We start from the raw sequence: 24,228 nt of genomic DNA, 5'->3' as shown, positions 1-24,228 counted from the left end.
ACGCACGCGCACGGCGCCGCAAGCGCGCGCCCCCCTCGGTCTCGCCGGGGCGAGCGCGGGGCCGCGTGTGATGCGGCGCGCGGCCCCGCGTGCGGGGCGCCGGGGGCGACACGCGTGTGGCAGCGGGACGGGCGCCGTGATCGCGGCGGCGAGACCGAGGGGGGCGCGCGCTTGCGGCGCCGTGCGCGTGCGTGAGCGGGGGTGCGCGCGGGGACGCGGAGCCGCGCGTGCCGGGGGGACAGTGCGGTGACACGATGTGCGACCCGGTGCGTGACAGCACAGTCACCCCACGTGGCCACGCAGCACGCGTGTGAGGCCGCATACGCGTGTGCCGGCAGCCTCGGGTGTGCGGGGGTTCGAGGCGCGCATACCCCTCGGCCGCCGCCCTGCAGCTGAGGGACCCGCCGGGCACCGAGGGGCCGGTTCTGGGGCCGCCGACAGCGACTCCTAGCTGAGGTCAGCCCCCTTGTCCCCACACCCCAGGGCCTCCCACGGGAGGACAGAGCACCCAACACCAGCCCTGTGGGCGCAGGGGCTCAGAGTCGGGGGTTGGTGCTCCCCTGGGACAGGCAAAACTGAGGCAGGGGCACAACACCCTCACACCTGCCTGGGCCCTTAGGGCAGGCAGCCACCCCAAATCGCTCCTCCAAGAGGCAGCAGCTGCAGGGACAAGTGTGACACCAGACTGGGAGGAACTGGACTCACTGCACTGGACACACCCAGAGAAGAGCCTCAGGGATCAGTTCTTCCAAGGTCCCAGGGGGGTGTGGGCCTCACCCACTGTGACGGGACAGCCCCAAGCCCCTTTCACTCCCAGGGTGACTGCACCGGTGTCACCCCGGCATGAGGCAGACAAGGACTCCAGGCACCAGTATGGGGTTGACAAGGTCTGTAGTTCCAGGGGTGGGGGAGGCAAGCAAGGGACAGACAGACAGATAGAGAGATGGAGGAGCATGCTGTGCCACGCCGGGGCTCAGGCCAGGTCTTTGAAGGCATCAAGGTTGAAGGCCGTGTCGAGGAGCCGTTGCAGCTCTGTCAGGTGGGTTTTCTTATTGCCGGTGGCAGGGGCTGCCGCTGGCTCCCGCCCTGCATACCTGCCAGAGAGAAGGTGAAGGTGAGGGGGATCTGCACCCCCCAAACTCCTCCCAGCCTCACAACGACCCACTGCATCCCTACCAGACGGGCTTGGCACGGTTGATGGTGGTGCGGAGCCGGGGTTTGACATAGTCGTAGTAGCCCTGGTTCTTGTGCTCCTCCTGGCACCACACCAGCTCGGCAGCTGGGTATTTCTGGGCTTCCTTCTGGAGGAGGTCAAAGGGGAACGGGGAGAGCTGCAGGGGACACAGAGTGGCGTCAGGAGGGACATGGAGCAGCATCACAGGGGCTGCAGCACCCCCAGCCTATGGGCACAGAGATGACAGGACCCTGCTTACCTGCTCCACCCTGGTGATGGCCACGTCGGCCTCCATCTGCCGGGCCTTGCGCTCCCGGGTCAGGTCATAGTACACCTTGCCAGTGCAGAAAAGCACCCGCTTCACCTGCTCAGGATTCTGGGCCGCGGGGCCACTATCAGGGATGACACGGAGGAAGTGGGTGCCTGCCAAGGAAGAGAAGGGCACTGTAAGCCACAGTGGCCAATGGCACAGTGCCAGCAGCTGCTGCACCTGAATCCCATGCCAGGCCCTCCTGGGACCCCAAGAGGCAGAGTCCAGCAGCTGGTACTCAGTCAGCTCCCAGCACAAACCATGATGGCTCTGTGCCACTTGGAGCTGCCAAATTCCAGAGGGAAGTGGCTACCAATGGAGGAAGTGTCACTGAGCCCCGTCTCCCCAGGTGCCAGGGTACCAGTCTTGGCCCGGATGAGGGGTGGCTCCCATGTGCCAGGGAGATGGCCATGGCCTTGCTTGGCCCCTCTTCAGCATGGAGAGGCTGCTGCCAGGTGGACTTTACCCGAGGCCACTGGCTCCTGCCCTTCACCCCCGGTGGAGCAGCACAGGGGGAACACAGGCAGCTCTGTGCTGCTCGTACCTGGCAGCATGTCGTCAAAGCTTGAGCGGGCTTCAGGGTGGCGCAGCAGTGACTTTGGAGTGAAGATTATCAGCTGGAGTGAGGGACAAGAGGCAGAGCAACTTGGTCAGCCCTGCCAGAAACACCTTCCCTGCGAGCCAAGGCCAGAGCAGCAACCTGCCTGTCCTGCCTGCCCTCCCCTGCCTGAGCACAGGAGCAGCTGCCAGAGATTTGCTTCTCACTCAGCTGCTGTGCTCTGCCATATTGGGCACTGTTTCCTGACAGCACTGGCTGTCCCAGTCAGGGCGTCCAATGGGGAGGATGCTGAGGTGCTGCTGGGGGCCTGCCTGCCCCACAGCTGAAGCTGATGGGAAGCAGCTGGATTGGGTTATGTACTGGTGCCTGCCAGCCCTGGCAGCTCTGACATCCCCGTGGAGTTCAGGAAGGGGTCACAGCCCCTGCAGCTCACATGAGCCGGCAGCAGCACGTGGCACCACAAAGTCCTGGGCCAGACAGAGGCCAACTGCCCGTGTTTGTGAGGTCCAGAAACAATCTGCCCCCAGCCCTTTCTCAGCCCTTTCTCAGCAGGGACACAGCACTGCCCTGACTGGGCACCGAGCTGGGCACGGAGTTGCTGGCACTGACCGGTTTGCGGAAGGGCAGGAGGATCTGGCGCCGGAGGACGTGGAAGAAGTTGGCTGGAGTGGAGCAGTTCACAACGATCCAGTTGCACTCATAGAGCTGGCGCACATCAAAGTCATCCAGCTTCTGCCTCGGCCAGCGCAGGTGAGGGGATTTCAGGAAACACAAGGTGCCTCTTGGTCTCATGGCTCCAGCAGTGGTCCCCAGTTCTCCCTCCCTCCCTCTCCCCTTCCCTCCTTCCCTTTCCAAAGCACACACAGACCTATAGAGACCTGGCAGAGGCTGCAGGGCTGTGCCCCCCACCTTGGTCTGGCCATGGGGCAGCCAGCAACCCCTGCCCATGCTACTTTCGGGGCCACCTCTGCCTTGCACCGTGCTACAGCCCCAGGTTCAATAGACACCTGGGCACCAGGTTCAGCCCCTTTCCCTAAACCCTCCTGGCAGCATGAGCCCAGGGCGTCCCACGCCTCCTGCCATCTGCAACCACTGTGCTAAGACCACATGGGTATTGCTGCCCTGATCCAGGGCGCAGGAGGGCCAGGCTGAGCTCGGCGCGGCCGCCACTCACAGGGAAGACATCGGGATCATCATTGCACATCTGCAGGAATCGCTCCGGGCGAGCAGAGGAGTGCTCGGGACCCTGCAGGGACCAAACGGGGACAGTGAGTGCAGGACAAGGCAGGCACAAGAAGCCAATGCCAGGCGCTGCCGTGACATGAGCAGTGCTCTGTGCCACCACTGCCCATGGCTCAGCCTCCAGTGTGAGCTGGGGGAGTCCTTACCATGCCCTCCATGCCATGGGGAAGCAGCAAGACGATGCCGTTCTGCCTGACCCACTTGGCCTGCCCAGGACAGATGAACTGGTCGATGATGCACTGAGCAGTGTTGTGAAAATCCCCGAACTGGGCTTCCCAAAGCACCAGGGCGTTGGGACTGGCCATGGCAAAGCCCAGTTCGAATCCTGAGGGATGGGAGAGTCACAGAGTATTCTGAGTTGGAAGGGACCCACACGGATCAGAGTCCAACTCTTAAGTGAATGGCCTCTATAGGGATCAAATTTGTGACCTTGGCATTAGCACCATGCTCTAACCAACTGAGCTAATCTCAGTTTAGAGGAGCAAGGGGGTTGAATTACCCTCTCAGAGCAGCCTCATCCTGGGCAGCAAGCGCAGACCCCCTCACTCACCCAGGACACCATACTCTGAGAGGGAGCTGTTGCAGACGGTGTACGGAGCCTGGTTGGGCCAGAGGTGGTTCATGGGGATACAGGTCCTCTTGTCCACGTTCTGATCATGAAGGACATGGTGGCGATGGCTAGAAATTGGGAAAGTGTTACTTCATCATCAGCCTTTGGATCCCGTCCAGAAGGGCTGGAATTGCCTTTAAAGCCTCCAAAAGCAGGGCTTTACCTAAATGTCCCCCTCTCAACGTCCTGGCCGCTCAGGCGGATGTGGATGCCCTCTTTAAGCAGGGAGCCAAATGCCATGTACTCTGCCAGAGCCCAGTCGACTGTCCGGTTCTTCACCATCTCCCCACGGGTTTTCAGAATACGGCTCAAACCTGCCGGAACAGGAGTTGGTTGGTAGCCAGCATGGGAGGGAGCTACAGTGACACCAGGTTTGTCCCACAACTGGCCCAGGACTGACAGACTGCAAGTGGCCAGGGCAGAGGAACAGATTCACCTCTGCTGGAGGGATGAGCTGCAGATGAGGAATCAGGACTGCAGGGAAGGATCAGCTCCAAAGAACAGTTACTCCTTGGTTCACTTCCCTTACCCACAGCTCCCTCATGAACAAGTTCTCATAGACTCACAGAGTCTGGGTGGGAAGGGACCTTAAAGGTCATGCAGTCCAACCCTTGCAATGGGCAGGGACACCTTCCACTAGACCAGGTTGCTCCAAGCCCTGTCCAGCTTGGCCTTGAAGACTTCCAGGGATGGGGCAGCCACAGCTTCTCTGGGCAACCTGTGCCAGGGCCTCACCACTCTCACATGGGAGAATTTCTTCCCAATATCCCACCTAACCCTGCCTGTCAGTGTGAAGCCATTCCCCCTTGTCCTGTCGCTCTAGGCCCTTGTCCCAAGTCCCTCTCAGCTCTCTTGGAGCCCCTTTAGGCACTGGATCCTAAAGGATCTCCCTGGAGTCCTCCTCCAGGCTGGACACCCCAAACTCTCTTGGAGTTCCTGCACAGGAGAAGGGCTCCAGCCTTGGAATCATTTTCAAGGCCTCCTCTGGAGCTGCTCTAGCAGGTCCAGATCTTGCTTGTGAGGGGGGCCCCAGAGCTGGATGTGTGCTCCAGGCAGCGTCTCAGGAGTGCAGAGTAGAGGGGAACGATCCCCTCCCCAGATCTGCTGCCCACACATACTGAAGCAGTGCAATAGGTCCCTCACGTCCAGGCCACATCTCAGACCTATCCCACAGCTTCCACAGGCTCCTACCTCCATGGATAGTGAAATCCTCCACTGGCACTGAGCTGGCCACTTGACCAATGTGCGTTAGGTCCTCTTCATTGAGGCCGGTGGAAGGACAGGTCATGCTCCGGGGCTGCCCATCCAAAGTGAAGAAACCTGGGGGAGAAGAAAATTCACCATGCTGAAGGAGCTGTGCCAGCTCTGTGGGAAGAGCTCAGGTCACGGACACCCTCCAGCAAAGGTCAGGATGCCAGGAGTGGGGAGAGCACCACCCCACTTCCCCTCCAGTGTGACATACTACAAAATCACTGCCATGGCTCTAGAGAAGCTGGGTGCTTTGCTAGGGACCTCCAAAATGCTGCCAGCAGCTTACCTGGCCAGGGTGAGTCCAGCCAATGCTTGATGTGCAAAATCTTCTCATCCTTGGACCTAGCGTGGGCCTCCTCGCAGATCTTATCGTACTTGGCAATTTCCTCCTGAAAGGCAGAACCAGGAGGAGGAAAAACATTAGTGGAGGATCTCCAAACAACGGTACTGAGCCTGGGGGCCTCAGTGCAAGCTTGCAAGGGTGATGGGGGGCAGAGGTGGTCCCCACAGCAGGGGAGCCCCAGGGCCATGCTGCTCAGCCTCAGAGAGCAGAGCTGCCCCTTGGACCCCTGTCCCCTGAGGGACAGCCCTGCTGCTCTCTGAGCTGACAACTTGTGTTCAACCCTAGTGATGCTGCAAAGCAGTCCCGGGGCAAGCGGGACCGACAGAACTGCTGCCATGCGTGCTGCTGCCCAAGCAGCAGAACTGGGGCATGAACTTGCTTCAGATACCCCTGGCCACAGCAATCCTGAGCACTGGGACCCGGCTGTGCTGCAGTGGCCCAGCACTGCGTGGCCTGTGTCACAGTGATCATGGGGTGATCCTTGAACTAGATGTTCCTGTGCTGTTCAGAGCCGGCACAGTCCAAGGATGAGCCTCGGCTCCGACCTCTGTTGCTGCAAGGTCCGTAGCACTCACCCAACCCCAGCACAACTCTGCCACCTTTAGGTGACAAGCACAAGCAGAAAAGGGCTCACATCACTTCATTCACATCCAGGTCTGAATCACACAAGTAATTTTCCCTGGAGATTCCACCTTCAGTTTTCCTGTCAGGCCACATGGCCCAGTACCTCATACTCCGGCTGATTTACCACCCCCTGGGAAATCAGCAGCTCTGCGTATTTCTGCAGCACTGGCTTCTGTTTCCGGATCTGTTTGTACATCAGGGGCTGCGTGAACATGGGTTCGTCCATCTCATTGTGCCCGTTGCGCCTGTAACAAACCTGCCAGGAAGGGAAAGAGCCTTTGAACGCAGCTGCCTGCAACCTACCACTCCAAAAGCACTCAGAGCTACCTGCATCTGTGTTAGGGAGGATCCAGAACAGCCCAGGAGGGACCCAAGTGCATTCCCACCACAGTCCCAGCTTCAGGGTAAAGCCTTGTGCCACGTTCCTTACCAAATCCACCACCACATCCTTGTGGAAGGTGCTTCGCCACTCTGCTGCCACATTGCACACGTAGACAACGGCCTCGGGGTCATCTGCGTTGACATGGAAGATGGGCGCGTTGACCACGCGGGCAACATCGGTCGGGTACGGGGAGGACCGGGCCATCCGGGGGTCTGTTGTGAAGCCAATCTGTAGAGGGCGAGAGGGAACAGGATGAGCACAGTGTTACCAACTGGATTTGGAACACAGCTCTGCTGTGCAGCTCCTTCTTTAGACACCGACGTCACAGTTCGCCCGGCACAGGGCAGCTGCACTTCGCCAGCTCAGGAAAGTGCCCACGTAGCTCCAAGGGCAGCTCAGCTGCTGTGGCTGAGCTGGGGACGCACAACCTGCCCATCTCCTGCACCCAGGTACATCCCACTACCTACTGGACATGCAGGGACAGGCTGGTCCCAGTGAAATGCCTCTGGTTTCCATGAGGGCGGAAGGGATCACGCCCGTGTGATGTCACACACTGAGCATCAGGTTTTATCACCTCTGCACTAGACTGGGCTAAAAAGCTGCTGCTGTTGAGCAGCTGGGTGAAAGGTACCCCCTTGCTGACGCCAGGTTAGGGCTCCTGCCAGGAACACTGGCAGGGAAACAGGTGCTACTGGTTCCAGCTACCACCCAGCCCAGAGCCTGTGGAGGCAGCTCTGCCAGGGACCCATGGGCACAGAGGATTTGCTCCTCACCTGGTTGTTGACCACGACATGGACGGTGCCGTGGGTGGTATAGGAGGGCAGGTCACTCAGGTGAAATGTCTCGTACACGATGCCCTGTCCAGCAAATGCAGCATCTCCATGCAGGAGGATGGACATCACCTGGGAGAGGGGAAGCCATGGTGGTCAGTAGGGACAGCAGGCAGGGCACCACCAGGAAAGGGTCCAGCTCTCATCTCCACGAACCTTCAGCATCCCAGAAAGGACATTGAACAGCTCATCAACACATCCAGTGCTTTCCCAGGAGATAGGAGTGGAGCCAGCCATGGCTGGCACACCACTGGGGAAAGGCTGTGGCCACCAGCCCCCTCTCAGCAAGGACAGCACCCTCGGGGCACCCTGAGCAGGCAGCAGGACAACACCCAGTACACTCCAGCCGGGCAGTGAGTCTCATTCCCAAACACACCCCCCCCAAAGCAAAGCCTTTTTCTCACCACAGCAAGAAGAGAATAACACCCTTTTACCCCACGCTTTCAGCCCAGAAGCCCCGTGGGCAGAGGTGGGGCCAGGAGCTGGCTCCAGCGCCAGTGACGTTATTTTGCCACCGTCCCAGGGGCTGGCTGAGGACACCACTTGCCAGGCAAGGACAGGGTCTGTCTATTTATATCCAGCCCTTGGGGTGTAGGATGGAGGGAAGCACTTTGGATCTCACCCTTCCACTTCTTGGTGTTGAGAAACAGGTTTGTGATGAATCAGATGGCAAACAGCCCCCCACAGCCCTTTCCCCACCAGGGTGTGGAGAGCTGCCTCCTGCTGCCAGCTCCAGCTTTCCCAGACCCAGGAATGGTTCTCCCTGCTTACATTGAGATCCTACTGCCAAGTCCCCCAAGCTGTGGTGCTCAGATTGCCTTTTGGGAGTGACCCTCATCTCTCTGCTTTCCAGTCAGGGGTTTGTGCATCTGCTGCACCCACAGCCCAGCTTAGTCAGTTCAGAGATGGAGGAAGCAGCAATGGGAGCCTAGGGTGGATAAGCCCCTCCCAGAGTTATCTCCACAGTCAGTGGGGAAGGATGGGGGAGCAAAGTCAGGGCAACAGCAGGGGCACAGCAAACAAAAACCAGCCAGGTTTCTTCACTTTCCCAACAGCCTATCCATATCAAACCCCATCCAGGTTTCTTCACTTTCCCAACAGCCTATCCACATCAAACCCCATCCAGCCCAGGACACTTCACTGCATACACATCTTAGCACCACTCACCTTCTTCCCCTCTGTGTCCCCACAGTAAAACTGCTCTGCCTTAGTCTTGCCTTGAACAACAGGATCAGCTGCCTCCAAATGAGAAGGATTTGCCACCAAAGAAAGGGTGATGTTCCTGTCAGTGACACGGTTAATCCGCCGGTGGTACATTCCCAAGTGGTACTTCACATCACCGGAGCCCTGATGGAGGGGAGAGGAGAGTCACCCCCAGGAGCATGAGCAGCTTTAGGGATGTGGAAGGAGACCTGAGATAGGGCAGTGTTGACTCCAAGGCTGGAAGAGGGGGGCATTTTTTGGAGGCATTGGCAGAACACAGCAGACACTCACTGCAGGAGCTGACCTGGCACCCAGAAAAGTCTCTTTCAGGTGCCAAACCACCACCAATTTCAGACATGCATCCAGCCCATCTAGGTACAGCTGAAGGTACAGGGGATGAAGCAAGTGTGGTAGGTTGGGAGAAGACCCTGGAGAACAGGTAACACTCACCTAAGCTCTGCAAACACTGTTCCCAATACACTGACAGGTTCCCTATCAGGGCATCTCAAGGCTGCAGGCTGCTGCTTTCTCACCTTGAAACCCCACTGAAGGTCATGGCAGGATCAAGCCTGCCCAGCCCAGCTTCCCAAAAGCCAAACCATCCCAGGTTATCATGCTGAACCTTTGGATCACGAGTGCATCGCAGTGACAGAGCCTGCGGCACAAGCAAGTTGGAACTCAGGGCTTTTGGAGCTGCTTTAGAGCCCCAGATGGGGACCAGAGATTGCTGCAAGGGAACAAAACAACTTCTGCTCCCAGCCCCCTTCCCCTCACCTCAGCATCCACCCCAAGGCTGCTTCATGCCCTGGAGAGCCACCAACAGCATGTCTTTGCTGGAGACACTGGCAGTGGCCAGGGCATCAACCAACCCCAGGACAGGCAAGGACAGACCAGCACTGGCACCTACACAAAGGCTCCATTGTCTGTGTGTGCTTGCAACGTGGAAATCCTTACAACACCAATGCTACAGAAGCAGTGGCATAATACAGCCACAGCCCCTGGGGACTGTGCAGGGACAGGCAGCAGCAGCTTGCTGCAGGCAGGGGAGGAGCTCACCTCATCAGCAGCCTCCAGCTTGGAGTCGAACTGGCAGAAAATCTGCTCCAGCTCTTTCCTGATCACGTTGGCAAGAACATTCAGGCGTCCCCTGCAAAAGCAAGACCGTTGCTGGCAGCCATCAAATACTGATGGCTACCTGGCACACCTCCTATGACAGCTGTAGGGTCACCTAGGGATGAGGGCTCCCCAAAAGGAGCCTGCAGGGATGGTTTGGCTGCCCTCAGCACAGGGATGGTTTGGCTGCCACCACATCCCACATCCCTGTTGAGCTGCCCCAGAGCAGGCAGGTGCTGGGATTCCAGTAGGATTCCAGTTCTGCCCTCAAGCCACCACCACTCTCCAGATGAATTTACAAACAAGTTGGAAAGATCATGACAAGCAGAGAACAGCCAAAGCCTGAGCTCTCGAGCTCAGGTTCATCACCAACCAAGACCAGCTGGGTGATGGCAGAACCCAGTGTGCCCTCCAGTACCAAACCCCTGCAACATGCAGCATCCCCCTGTGTCAAGCCACCACCATGCCAAGCACCACCACGGCTTGAGGCAAGGTTACCTGTGGGGCATCCCCATGATCACATAATCCACTCCCTTCTCACTCGACTTATCAATAATGGTCTTTAAAGCTGGGATCAGCACTTCGCATCCCTCCAGACCAAAACGCTTCTCTGAAGACCATTTCCGATGGAGGAACTCCTCAAACCTGGAAGGCAAAGGGAAAGAGGGATCAGTGCCAGGGCTACAGCTAAGGGCAGAAACCAGAGGAAGGATATGGATGGAACTGAGGGAGGCAGAGCACCAAATGATGCTCAAACTGGCACCATGCAGCACATAATAGCCTTCCCAATCACTCCAGTATCCTCCCACAGAGCTGGCTGGCCGCTCCCCCCTGCCCCAACACCGTGCTGCACTTAAATTTTATATTTAAACCATTTCTTTCAGGATCATCCACATTTTCAGGCGGTTTGCCAGCACCTGAGCCTGCCAGGCCAGAAGCTCACTGGTGACACCCTGCTCATTAAGCTGATGACGACAGATGATGTCAAGATGTGACTCAGCTCTTATCTCTCAAGATGTGACTCAGCTGGTGACTGTGTCACTCGGGCTGGGAGCAAACCTCCCCAGGCAGATAAAGGGGAGCCCCCCTGGGGTACCTGGTAGAGCGGACCAGCCTGGCCAGCAGCGTGCGCTTCTCTTCGTTGGTGAACTGCATGATGCCTGGGGTCTCAAACTTCTGCCGGATCCACTGGCACTGCTCCAGGTCATTGATGAACATGAACTCCACACCGATGTGCTGGCAGTATGCCATCTGCTCCGACAAGAAAAGAGTGGCCGTGGGAGAACAACCAGGGCTTCAGCACCTCAAGCCCCCACTGGATCACAGGACCAGGAGCTACTCATTTCCCCCTTTATCCTTTCAGCCAAAGAGCCCTCCTATGTCGGCAGAGACGTGGTTCCTCATGCCCAGCAGGTGGAGGGGAGCCCTAGGGGGACCCTAGCTGCCAGCCCCATAACAGACCTGCTTTAGGAGCCTTGTCTGAATTGTTTTCCCAGGAAAGGGGATGTTCCAGGATACTGTAAGGCAGCTTGGACCCTGCACATGACCCAGCATCAAGATGTTTAATTTCCCTTCTCCGAGGGGCTCACAATCAGCCCCTCAAGTCCTTTTTATCCACCTCAAAGAAGAGATTTTCCCTCTTGGTGGCATCACCTGCGAGCAGTCCAAAATCCCACCTTAGAGGGCAGGGGAGAATCAGCAGAAAAACCTCCCCCAACACATGAAGAGCCCGTTCCTGCAGCTGAACTAAAGTGTTGGTGCAGTTTTGCTTCTTCCAAGGTCAACCTGTCTTGGCAGAGACCATCTGAGCAGACTTCAGCATGCCTGAGAGCCACCTGTGCTCAGTCCAGGCATAGGAGGGGATGAAATCTGGCAGGAAAAGGGAACCAGCTGCACAAGCTGGAAGCCCAGCCCCAGGAGTCTCAAACCTGCACCCTCTGAAGCATCCCCACACAGGACAGCAGCACTGCTGCAGCACCTGAAGAGGGGATCACTGGCCTCCAGCCTGCTTCTGTGCTCTCCCAGCACCGGCTACTGCTTCAAACTGGAAAGTACAGCTAGAGAGGTTTCCAAAAGGGCAATACCTAGTTGCCTGAGATTTGCTCTACCTTGGGCAGACCAAGCACGTTGCTGCAATGCAGCAGGAAGCTGGAGGTGATCAGAGCTGAGCAGGTAGCTCAGGGTGGCTCCTATGAGTGAGGCAAGAGCTGAGAAGCAGTTCCCAAACTGAAAATCTTAAAATCTGAAGGCTGGCCCAGGACCCTCCAAAGGCAACTGCTCTGCCCCACCCCAGGCTGCACACAGGTCTAGCACAGACTTCCGCTCTCCTCACCTCCAGCCGACGGATGATTTCCCGGAGTGGAAGAGCCGATTCATTTCCACCGATGAACGTGGTTGTGGGCAAGTGGAAAACCTTGTCGAGGTCAGATTCATCCAGCCCGTAAAAGCCTGCAGGATTTGTCACGGGTGGGACAAGCAAGAGAGAGAAGGAAGAGGGACCGGGACACCGTCACATGGGGACCAGGTGCATTAGGGAGAGGTGGGGAAGGGACAAAAGAAAGCAGCATAAAAAAAATAATAAGCATGAAGGAGGTTTATATGGATAAAAACCAAGCCGTAATTAAACAAAAAGAGATTAAGCATAGAACAACAAATTATTATGGAGGTACCGCAGGAAACGAACCACAAAGCGATGTATATGCATGGAAATGGGCAATTAAAATCCAGGGTGAGTCAGGGAGCCCCAAGAACACAAAAAATACACCACAAATTTTAACAGAGGGGAGAGAAAAGAAACAGAGGAATTGAGGAGTCACCGAGCACACCGGAGGTGCCAGCACATGGTGGGAATTAAAAATGGAGAGTCAACGCAGAGAAGGAAACGGTTAAAACAGAGAAAACCCCACAGAAGGAGAGACAGAGGACCAAGAAAGAAAAAAGGCATCAGGGCTCTGATGGACTCTCCTGAATAGCTCAGCCCGGGAGCAAGGCAGCCGGCAGCCCCTCAGGGGTTTGGCTGCCCAGGCATCCCCTCAGCCCAAATAACCACCTTAGAATTAGAGCTTTTGCCTAGCTCTGCTCAGCAAACCCCTTCCCTTTGATGCTGGCAGCTGATGGTTCGGGGGCAGCTCCTACTTGCAGCATGGGAGCTGTCAGGAGCTGGGTTGGACCTGGAGAGGGGCCGAGAAGGGCTCAGAGCTGGAGGTCAGGATTTAGAGCTGCAGGTGAGCCCTGCCATACCCCAAAGCCATTGGAGGTGCCTCATCACCACTCATGGTTGTCTTTGGGGAAACTGAGGCACAGAGGAAGAGGGACAGTGACCTCGCTGAACCAGTGCAGCAAGGCAGAAGCAGAGTCAGGAACTGGGGAGTCCCAGGACCCTTCTGAAGCAGGAGCTTGGATGAAAGAGTGGACAAGCAGAGCTGCCCATGGCCTGTTCAGAGCTCCAGCACCTCCCTTGGCCTCCTGCTCATCCCTCCCAAACACCCAACAAAGCCAAGCCCCAAGCTGTCTCCTAACCCAGAGCAGGAGCTGCAGAGAAGGTAGTTACCACCACTCCTCCCAGCGCCTTCCAAACCAGCCCAGGACCTCAGCTGGAGGCTCTTTTAGGGAGGGGATGGGGAACACCACTGCCCAAACGCTTAGGGCAGTGTAACCCACCTTCCTCTGGGCAATGGGAGGCAAAAATTGGCCCCTCCTGAGCTGTCCCTCCTTGAACTTCAAAAGAGTCTATCCCTGGCTATCTGGTCAGGAATGGAGAATGAGCTGTAGACAGCACGATCCCTGCAAGTGTTCAAGGCCAGGCTGGACAGGGTTTGGAGCAACCTGATCGAGTGGAAGGTGTCCCTACCTATGGCAGAGCATGAAACTGGGTGGTCTTTAAGGTCCCTTACAACCTAAACCAGTCTGTGATTCCATGATGACAGGGCTGGCCATGGCTTGTCCCTGTGCGGCCTTGAGGGGTGATTCCAGAGGCAAGGAACACCCCAGCCAGCCTGGAGTGGACGTGTTCCTGGCTGTCACTGCTGTCCATCCCTGCCCTCACCACCCCTCTGGATGCTGGAGTCCCAAGGGAGGGAATGAAGCCAGCCCCCAGGAGCTCTGCTCCAGAGCCATACCTGGGAGCACTGAATCAGCCAGGAGCTAAGGGTTTGTCCCCACGTCTCTGGGGCTTCTCTGTGGTTCCCATTCAAACAGAAATCCTGGAAAGAGGCAGCACTAGCAGGTAGCATCCCAGACAAATTGCCTGTTGGAGGTTTCAGGGAAGCCTCAGTAATTTGCTGAGGCTTCCAGTCCCGTGGCACAGGGCTTTGGCTTGCTCTGCCATGCTGCTTTGAAGACTCTTGACACAATTTGGGGAGTATCAGATTTTACAAGGAGTTTGCGAGGCTCTAAGCATCTTTGCTTCTGCTTTGCTGCAGCCTGCCAGCTCTTTGACAACGCCCAGTATTTACAGGCAGCAACACCATTGGATGGGGGAAAGGCAAGGGATAAGCTGCCAAATTTTCCCTGCAACAAAACCAGAAGACAGCTTGGATTTTTATGAGCCTTGAACCAATCAGGGAGATTGAGGCCTCGTAAAATTAATGTTCACACCAAAATGTGTGCTCTAGCAAGCCAGGCATGCAAACACACAGCATAGAAAAGGCCAGCAAGGCTCTAAATTGAGCATTTCTACAGGCCAAGTGTCACTAACCACACCTACCTCATAACTTTGAGAATGAATTCAAAGTAAAAAAACATGTCACAAAACTCAAGAGTGGTGGGAGATGGAGGAGGCGGATTCACTTTACCGGCTCGGTTCATCCCCAGAATAACCTATTCAAAGAGAGTCCTGCACTCCAGAGGGTTAAAGGCTCATTAATTGCATACCTCCTACTGTTAACACTCTCAGCCGCTCCTTGAACACTGCGAGGTCTGGGGAAGCAGGGAGGGGAGTGCAGAAAGGGAGAAGACAGAGAAACGCAGTCAAAAGTTAGTAAAAAAACCCTGGAACTGTGAAAACTAGTCATGGAAAGCACAAGTCAAAAAAATACAGTACTTAAAATACAGTCAAAACCCATCAGAGGCAAAAGGGCTGGAATGGAGGATGACTATACACTAGGTGGAAAAGAAATCCTAGTGGGAAGTCTGACGAGAGGAGGGAGGAGCAGGAGGGGAAGGGGGGCATCAGACACTGGGGAGCAGTTGAGCTGCATGGTTTGAGATCTCTCACATGCACACCTTGACAGGAGAGGGGGATGGCCCAGCACAGTGTCTTCACCTGCCACAACCAAAAGGCATCATCCTGACAAGCTGCATCACGGGGAGCAGGACCCTCTGTGGAGCAGGGAGCTGTCTCCCACCAACACCTGCTCCAGAGGGTTTGGAGGGTTTGCTCTGCTCATGCTACTGGGAGGATTTCGAGGTCACTTGAAGGAGACAATGGCACTGCCTTTGCAGAGAGGAGGAGGATGGGGGTGTTAAAACGCAGGTGGTTAATGAGGACGGTGGTGAGGCAGGCATGCACAGCTGTCCCTTCTGGAGCACACCTGGCGTGGGCAGGAGCACCAGCACGCCAAAAGCAGCGGGCAAGCGTGCAGCACCAGAGCTGCCCGTCCAGCTAGGTTAGGCGACCCAAGTGCCTCAATCTCACCTGGGTTACAAGAAAGGCCTTGGAAACACTTCTCCTTTGAGTCAGTGGAAAAAATCAGACATTTCCCCAAAGTGGGGAAAGGGGAGGTGAGCACTCCCAGTCCAGCTCCCTGGAGGGGCTTGCCTGGCTCTTCCTGAACTGGAGGAGGATTTCCATCAATTCCCCTTGGCATGAGGCAGAGGCAGCTGCCTTCCATGGGGAGAGAAGCAGACAGACAGACACTTAGACACACACGGCCGTCCACATACCACCCAGATTTCAGCGTGCTAAGGTAGTATTTCTTTCAATGAGTCACACTGAGTTCTGGTGGTCATCCTGTCCTTGTTTTACACACTTACCATGCCAGACCAGCTGCACTGGAAGATCAGGAGGAGATTACTTTGTTTTTTAAATAGAAAAGACATGAGAAAGGCGAATTTGGTGGCTCCAGGCCCACCATTCCTCAGACTGAGTAGCCCTGGGAGGGTTTCTCCCCCTGACATTTTCCCCAAAGCTCACACTGCTTAATCCAAAGAGAGCTTCCAAACTAGAAACAAACCAGTTGCTAAACAAAAGGCAATTGAGAAGAGAGATCAATTTCCAAGATTAACCATCCAACTCCTTTGAGTCACAGCACTGCCACAGTTTTAACTGCTGGCAGCAGAGCTCTCACCACAAAAGCTGACCTTTAAAGGATTTCTGCTCAGAAAGAGGAAACAAGATTGTTTCCAAGTTTCAAAAAATCACTCCTGTTATTAACTGCTCTGTCAAGTGTTAAGAAGCATTCTTTCAAAAAAAGTCAGCAGGATCCGCTTAGAAATTGGCTTTCTCTGCCACACGCAGATGACACCCAACCTTAGGCTCAGCTGGAGCTCCACACTGCATGCACTGTCACAACTTCCTTCCCCTCTTTCTGAGCACCATTTGCAAAGTATGTTTGCCAGTCGTAGTTAAGATTGACCAGATGAGATTTTCCAGGATAAGAATAGCAGGGGAAAATCTACTCAGTATAAATAATACTTACAGCAACTTTAAAAAAAAGTCCTTTTGATGAGATCTAGCCACCTGAGTCTGGGATTCTACCATGGGACACAACCCCGGTGTGAGCTGGCAGCTGCCACCAGTACATCTTGTTCCCAGGGCTCGTTATTTCCTACGAATTCATGTATTCCTGGGAATTTAATCAAGACCAGAAACCACAATAACAGGTATCCTACTATAAAAGCCATGAAGCAACAGAGATTTAAGCTCAAGGGCTGGCTCAGACACAGAGATCCCATGCTGAGGTTCCCTTCCAGCTGATGCCTAAGACCAGCCATGCTTGAACGTTTCCCACCACAGCAAGCCACGCTGGGACACACTGCTTGGCTCGTGGCCACTCACCCTGGGGAGGCAGAAAAAATTGAGCCTGTACTGCTTCCCCAGATGTTGTTACAGTTGTGATACTGCTGCCAGCCCAGTGCCATGGCTGGGGCTGCCAGGGAGGACCTGCTCTTGGATCACATTGGGTTCGGCTTCCTCTGAAGCCAGGACACTGTTGGAGCACACCTGGCTCTTGAGGAATCAGTGGTCACAGCAGAAGTAAAGCTCTTTGAGCAGATTTCCCTCTGAAATTACCTTCCCCATGGAATTAGACCTGTGAGTTTGATGTCCAAGTGGAGAGCAGTAAGGAGCAGTGTCTCTCAAGGGTCTGTACTGGGACCAGTGAGGTTTAATTACCTCCACCAATGGCATGGACAGTGGGATGGTGGGCACCCTCAGCCAGGCTGCAGGTGACACTACAGAGTGTTGTGGGTGACGCGCTGGAGGGACAGGATACCATCCAGAGGGACCTGGATAGGCTGGAGAAGAGGGACCATGTGAACTACCTAAAGTTCAACAAGGTCGAGTGCAAGGGTTGGGGCAAGCTCTAGTCCCAGCACTGACTGGGGGAGAGATGGATGGATGGATGGAAAGCAGCTGTGTAGAGAAGGACTTGGGAGGTGCTGGTGGATGAGAGGCTGGACATAAGCCGTCCATGTGTGCTGGCAGCCCAGAAGTCCATCCGTGTCCTGGGCTGCATCAGAAGTGTGACTGGTGGGGGGAGGGGGTTCTGTCCCTCTGCTCCACTCAGGTGAGACCCCACCTGCAGTGCTGCCTCCAGCACTGGGATCCTCAGCGCAAGACAGATGTGAACCTGCTGGAGCAAGTCCAGAGGAGGCCGCAGAGATGCTTCAAGGGCTGGAGCCCCTCTGCCATGGAGACAGGCTGGGAGAGCTGGGGGTGTCACCTGGAGGAGAGAAGGCACCGGGAGATCTTACTACGACCTTTCAGCGTATAAAGGTACTTACGGGAACAGCACTGAGAGACTTTTCACCAGGGTCTGCAGTGCCAGGACCAGGGGCGAAGGTAAGATTGGACATAAGGAAGAAATTCCTCCCTGTGAAGGTGGTGAGTCCCTGGCACAGGTTGCCCAGGAAGCTGTGGCTGCCTCTTCCCTGGAAGTGTTCAAGGCCAAGCTGGACAAGGCTTTGAGCAACCTGATTGAGTGGAAGATGTCCCTGCCTATGGCAGGGGCGTTGGACTAGGTGACCTCTGAAGATCCCCCACTTTGTGAGTCTACAACTTCCTGAGAAGCACAGTAACTCTGCTCCCCACACCCAGCTCCCTTTCCTGCCAAGGAACAGCTGTCACTGCCACCACTTGCAGCTGACTGGCTCTGGGTTTCATGTAGACCCTGCTCTACTCTCAAAAGGGAACACATCCACCAGGCACAGAGCTTCAGGGTTTTCCTCTCCTGCTCTGCTTCAGAAGGACTACAGTGCCTGCAGTAGAGGCCAAAAACCCTGAGATGGAAAAGCCTTTCCTCACCCTCTCCTCTTCCCAGCTGAGTGGCTTCAAGATCACCTAAAAAGTCTCCGTTTCCCCCTCAGTGCTGACTACAAGCACTTGTGTCTTCTCCCACACCTGGGTTCACAGCCATCCTCTTCCCACCTCTTGCCATCAAAATATCTCAGGCACAGGACTTGCTCCAAGCTGGATCTGGACAGCTCCTCAAGTACAGCCAGGGTTTGGTCCTCTGGACAAGCATATCAGAGTCCAGACTGTGGGATGAAGCAGCTTCTTCATCATCCAGTGAACTGGTCCAACCAAAATCTACTCCTTCCCTACCATTCCCAGTATATGTAATCCTGTTGGAAGGTCCAGCAGGTCCAGGGCTGGTGTCCCTGTGCTGGCAGCTGAATAAGGAATCAAGGTGGTTTACATGCACCGTGCTGTGCTCTATGATCAGCCGTTTTGGTTGGCGAGGTTAGTAATCATCACTGCTGCTCTACTCTATGTTAGGAGCATGAGCATGCCTCTGGAGCACTCGGAGTGCCAGGGAACCACCCTGGGAAGCACCAGTAAGGGGACAGAGTTCAGCAGCTTCTTCCTGTCTAGGGGAAAGGCAGCAAACTACAGAGATCAGCTCTAAAGCACGTGGAGCAGTGCTGGGTTTAAACACTTTCAGATTAGGATTTCAAGTCCTGAGCACCACACACACTTCTGTACAACACTCAGGCATCACTCGCTTGAAGGCATTGGGATTTCCACCTCTCAACTTAGACGGAAATGCATCCCAAAGCTTCCTTGTTATGATCACCAGCAAGGACTCATAGCTCAGTCTTGGAAAAAGGGCAATTAAGGGATTTACAGATGCTGGGGCAAGCTGGGAGCACAGGGGGGGGCAGGGACAGCCACTCAGCCCTGCAGAGATGAACCCAGCCTGTTCACCCCAAGCTCTAAGGGTCCCCGAGAGCAGCAAGAGGAGCCAAGAGAACAGAACTCCAGCTCTCACCAACACAAAACCTCTCTGTGCTTTGCATTTCCAGAAGATGCAATTGCTTCCAGCCCTGGGATAGCAAGTTCAGTGACATCACTGATTGGCACCATTTGGAGAAGAAACATGAGCCGAGCACTGGGGTGACAGACAGAGGGTGGCAGGACTGCTCCACTGCCACTAGCAGCTACAATTTTAGAGTGATCATTACTAAGGAAACTTCAGACCCTTCCCCCCGATCGATGAAGCGATCTACCTACGAAGCTGTGAAAGAGAGAGGAGCTCAAGCAATGCAGCACTAACTGCTCTCAAAGCCCTCACCCAGTTTGTCTGTGGATGTGATAATATCGGCTGGAAGGGAGGAGTCCAGATCTGCATCCAAGATGCCCAGTGGGTCGAGTTGTGCTACATGATGCCCTCGAATCTATGAAATGCGCCAGGAATGGAAAGGAGAACAGGAACCAAAAGGGAGAGAAAAACAGAAGAGGGAAGGGGTAAAAAAATTAAATTACATTAGAATTAATTTGCAGAGTAATTCTCACCGACGTTTGGAGAAACAGTTACTGGTGCATCATCAAAATTTACACAACTAATGCCGAGAGGATCAAGCTTTGCAATGTGGTGACCCCTGACCTGGAAGCAACAACACAGATTAGTCATTAAAACATGTTAATTGAAGAGACATTCCTTAAAAAAAAAAAGTTAAAAAAACATCATGCACAAGTTTCCCTCTTTACATTTTCTGCAGAGCCACCCCAATTCTAGTTCCAGCTGAAGCCTGGAGAAGTTGGGTTTAGTCACCTACAGCAAGTAGCTGAGTGCCAGCAGCCGCCAGGACTCTTCTGCTCTGCCTGACACCAGGTTTGGGGGCTAGGCGGGGGGATGGCAAACTCCTTCACAGCAGAGACCTTCCAGAATTAGGGTCCAAGGGTCTCCTGACACTTTCCCAGTGTCCAACCTGAGCAGCTCCTCTCTACAGATACGGTAACTCCACATCAATGGTCTCCTTCTAAGTGTCAAAGGCACATGAAGAGGCAGCTTGCCCAGAGAAGCTGTGGCTGCCCCATCCCTGGAAGTGTTCAAGACCAAGTTGGACGGGCCTTGGAGCAACCTGGAACACGGCCTGTGGCAGAGGGGCAGCAGGGTAGAATGAGATGAGCTTTCAGAGCCCTTCCAACCCAAACCATTCTAGGATTCTATGAATTTTCCAGATTTTGACAGATTTAGGTGTTCTCTTGTTAATATAGTAGAGAAAACAGGCGCTGCCACCAGCAGCAGTAGTTCCTAAAAGGCCAAGGAATGTGCCTGGAGAACATCTGCCCAGCTATGCAGCAACTCACAGCATTCCTCTGGAGAGAGGAGCCACAGCAGAACTCAGTGCTCTCATGTGAAGGGGCAGGTCCAGAAATACCAAAGAGCTTGCAGCCAGTGGAGTCCTGACAGCTCCTGGTGGCAGCACTCAGGCCAGAAGTCTCCATGCTGTGTCTGAATCCACATCAGGAGCCATGGAGAACAACAGGAGGCGATGAGGAGTTTCAGATTTTTGCTTCCACTGGAGTAGGTACACATGGAGGGATCCCAGCACGTCTGACTGGGCTAACTCAGGTCACCTTGGTGGCCAGCACTGACTGGTGAGCCACAGCTTCAGGCTCAACAATGCTGGGACTGGGGCAGGAAACACAACTGCCGTGGTACAGGGCACGGAGCCTTTCTTACACTGGGAAAGTGTACTACAGCCATCAAATCCACTGCCAGATGGGAAAAGCACTCAGATACAAGGGAATTGCTAAACCTCTTGTACAAACCAGACATGCTGATCTGACATTATTCACCAGAAGACATTCCTTTCCAGAGCATCCCATGGGGATTTTAGCACGTGATTTTTGTGGTTTTACCAGCCAAGGAGTCTGAAATCAGCCATCAGTACTAAGGCAAACTGTAAAGAAAGCACCGTTCTCTCCCTGTTCTCTGCAGGGCCAGGTGACACCGTGCCCCCGAGCACTGGTGGCCACAGGAAAGCTCCTCTGGGCCAGCTGTGTCTGAAACCTATTTGCTTGTCCATCTTGCAGCAAAGCACGGGGGAGAGTCCATCCCGTAGCAGTCAGCAGGACACAAGGTCACCATGCTGCTCCCCATGGCCAGGATGCTCTCACCGGGACCAGGAGGCCACTTAGTCCAGCAAACAGCTTTGAGCTGGGGACACCTATTGGCTTTGAGGTCACCTCAGCAGTTTGCAGGTACACAAAAAGTCCTCAAATTGGTATGGCAGCAAAGAGAACACCTCTTCCCCCACAGGAGCCAGGCTGCTTGTTAGTGTCCACATGCAACGCAAACCAAAGAAAGGAACAAAAAAGATGCTCTGGGGGCTGGAGCCCCTCTGCTCTGGAGACAGGCTGGGAGAGCTGGGGGTGTTCACCTGGAGAAGAGAAGGCTCCAGGGACACCTTAGAGCCCCTTCTAGTGCCTAAAGGGGCTCCAAGAGAGCTGCAGATGGACTTTGGACAAGGGCCTGGAGTGACAGGACAAGGGGGAATGGCTTCCCACTGCCAGAGGGCAGGGTTAGATGGGATATTGGGAAGAAAATCTTCCCTGTGAGGGTGGTGAGGCACTGGCACGGGTTGTCCAAGAAGCTGTGGCTGCCCCATCCCTGGAAGTCTTCAAGGCCAGGTTGGACAGGGATTGGAGCAACCTGGAAGGTCTAGTGGAAGGTGTCCCTGCCCATGGCACAGGGGCTTGGAACTAGATGGTCTGTAAGGCTCCTTCCAACCCAAAGCACTCTACTACTCAAAATTAATAATGACTTGGGCATGGAAACACAGATAGAATTAAGGAGCCATCACTGATGCCAGAGTAGTCATTGCTCACCCATAATTATAGGGACAGTCCAGCTCAATCCAATTAAGACATTAATTTTGTGGTGGTTTAAGTAGGTTACGTACGTATCACAGGCAGGGTTTCCTTCACCTTCCTACACTTTCATACCTCCATATACTGTCCCAAACCTCCCCCCCTGAATAACTCACCACATCTACAGCCCTACTGTGACACCAGGGCAGAAAGGGAGGCAGACTTCTCACTGCAGACAGCTCAGAAAAATATATCCAAGAGCCGTCATCTCCCAGCACTGCCATTCAGAGCCTCAAGAAGAGACGGGAATACTGAAGAGGTTATGGGTTTTGTGTTCAAATTGCTGACATGAAACTTCTGCTTCCAACTACATCAATCACCATGTGTTCATGGTGTCTGCCCGCTTGCTCTACTGGCAGGAGCTGCCTCAGAGCTGACAGGGTGGTCATCTCCCATGGAACCAGCCGTACAGGTCCTTACAAACAGGTCCCAGTGCTGACGTTGGCACTGCAGCTGCAGGGGCAGGCAGGGCAGCAGCAGTATCTTGGAGCCAGAGAGCAGGGGCCAAGGCTGGGCAGACCTTTGGACTTGCCCAGCGCTGCAGTTCCTGCCTTAACTCATGGCCTTTTATGTTGGATTTTCCCCATTCCTGAGCAGGAACACAATGTACAGCGAGCCCTCTGTCACAGGAACAGGTGAGAAACTCACTTGCACAGCAGCTGGGTTCTTTAACATCTCACCACAGAGCCAATTAGAGCCCCCAGACTTGACAAACTAGAGCATAAACAAAGGTGAAAGGATGACACAGATGTAGAAACACACTTAAATGTTCTCCCAAGTAAAAGTACTTGCTGGCCTTCCACCAGCCAGAGGACGTTTTCTTCCTGCTTCAAACTCATTTCTCCCAGAAGATGGACTTGGGCAGCATTTGGTCTGAGCTGCAGCCCACCAGCACCACCGGCCTCTTCCAGGTTGCAAATCACATGGAAATGTTACCTGAGCTTCTATATTAGGACCTCAGAAGTTCTCTCACCAACATGAGGGAAGCAGGATGGGTGTCCCATGTCACTGCTGAGCATGGCAGCCCATGGCACAGGAGCAACATTCCAAAGGCCAGCAAACCACCCTTTGTGAAGAAGACCTCCCCCTCCCTGCCACCCTGTTTGGATGACAATAGCTTAAATCTTCCTATTGTCCAGCAAAGCATCAGCTAAGCTTCTGCCTAAACAGATCAGCAGCTCCTATTCCAAACCAGGCAGCTCAGCCCACATCCTGCATGCTCTCCATGCAAAAACACATGCATCAACCCTATCCTCAGCCATGAAAGGCCCCTCTACGGAGGACAGGATCCTCCTCAGCACAACATCCCCTTACCTGATATGCCCTGATGAGAGACTGCACTGCAAGATGGTCCTCCACCAGTTTATCCACGTTGGGCTGTGCCTGAACCAGGAACTGGGCTTGGGACAGGGTGGAAAGGCTGGTACTCAGTGGAGGGGGGCTTTGGTAAGCGGTGCCTGGAGCAGCTCCGGCATTGGCGTTGCGAAAGAAGATGTCCCATGACTACGAAAACAGAAAGAAGAGAGGCAACAGGGTCATCACCTGCGGCCCGAGCACTCGAGGCTACAGAGGTCTCAGCTCTGTTGCCAAAGCAGGGAACAGAGTTGCCTCCTCCCCTGCACCTCAGCTCCATGCAGTCACTGCTGAAGGCACCCACCTGCCTTGGACAGAAGAGAACTAAAGCTCTCCCACTACTCCAGGTACACCATTATCCCACTTCCCATCCATCTGGATTGTTTCTTTTGCCGTGAGACCGCCCCCAAAGCCGCTCCTCTCTCAACAGCAGCGTGCAAGACAGGACACAGCGATACACCCTCCCCTGCCTCGGCTCTCAGAACTGCTGCTCTGAGACACAAGCCCCAGCCTGGACTTCCAGCTCGTTTCCTTCTCCCCAGGGGAAGCCATTGCCTTCTAAATAACCCCAGTATTTTCTGAAAAACATTTCTGCCCTATAATCAAAAACACCTCTTCCTATTTTCCATGGTCTGAATGGCCTGAGACCTAAATCCGAGCACGAGCTGTGTTGTCTAGCACTCAACCAGCAATGTGTTCCTTTTTCTGTCCTCTCTTCAATTTTTCCCCATCCTTTTGGCGACGCCCAGGCCAGCACTATGCAGGTACTCCCATGCAGCTCTCCTGTGCCCAGAGCAAGGCAGCTGTCACCTCTGCTCCTGTTTTCTCTGCAGATGGGCATGTCTAGGTGCTAAGAAAACAAATCAAAACCCCCCCAAAAAGCCCTTGACAGATTTGGTGTAACTGTCATACTTT

The 24,228-nt window shown here is 54.8% G+C and overlaps 1 protein-coding gene across 3 annotated transcripts in view; it reads right to left on the bottom strand.

Moving 5' to 3' along the window:
- Positions 1-874: 874 nt before the first annotated feature.
- OGDH (oxoglutarate dehydrogenase) overlaps positions 875-24,228 on the bottom strand; it is a 32,592-nt gene continuing 9,238 nt past the window's right edge. The window contains exons 3-24 of one of the 3 annotated variants that reach the window (XM_027704227.1): positions 23,275-23,463; positions 19,597-19,687; positions 14,514-14,558; positions 11,974-12,089; positions 10,738-10,892; positions 10,140-10,286; positions 9,585-9,675; positions 8,493-8,672; positions 7,269-7,397; positions 6,544-6,723; positions 6,217-6,369; positions 5,433-5,535; positions 5,087-5,215; positions 4,059-4,209; positions 3,836-3,963; positions 3,432-3,610; positions 3,218-3,289; positions 2,653-2,775; positions 2,029-2,101; positions 1,434-1,597; positions 1,177-1,331; positions 875-1,094 (exon numbers count right to left, since the gene is read on the bottom strand). In XM_027704227.1, the coding sequence (XP_027560028.1) occupies positions 974-1,094; positions 1,177-1,331; positions 1,434-1,597; positions 2,029-2,101; positions 2,653-2,775; positions 3,218-3,289; positions 3,432-3,610; positions 3,836-3,963; positions 4,059-4,209; positions 5,087-5,215; positions 5,433-5,535; positions 6,217-6,369; positions 6,544-6,723; positions 7,269-7,397; positions 8,493-8,672; positions 9,585-9,675; positions 10,140-10,286; positions 10,738-10,892; positions 11,974-12,089; positions 14,514-14,558; positions 19,597-19,687; positions 23,275-23,463 (2,874 nt within the window). In that variant the 3' untranslated portion in view covers positions 875-973. Of the gene's footprint in view, positions 1,095-1,176; positions 1,332-1,433; positions 1,598-2,028; positions 2,102-2,652; positions 2,776-3,217; positions 3,290-3,431; positions 3,611-3,835; positions 3,964-4,058; positions 4,210-5,086; positions 5,216-5,432; positions 5,536-6,216; positions 6,370-6,543; positions 6,724-7,268; positions 7,398-8,492; positions 8,673-9,584; positions 9,676-10,139; positions 10,287-10,737; positions 10,893-11,973; positions 12,090-14,513; positions 14,559-19,375; positions 19,479-19,596; positions 19,688-23,274; positions 23,464-24,228 lie in introns of all 3 variants that reach the window. The other 2 variants (XM_027704229.1, XM_027704228.1) reach the window with 2 other exon arrangements.

This window comes from Neopelma chrysocephalum, unplaced genomic scaffold (genome assembly GCF_003984885.1).
Source record: "Neopelma chrysocephalum unplaced genomic scaffold, ASM398488v2 Primary Assembly neopelma1_262, whole genome shotgun sequence".
Taxonomy (NCBI): domain Eukaryota; kingdom Metazoa; phylum Chordata; class Aves; order Passeriformes; family Pipridae; genus Neopelma; species Neopelma chrysocephalum.
Note: the sequence above shows the minus strand (reverse complement) of the source record. Positions and strands in the feature narration are given on the sequence as shown.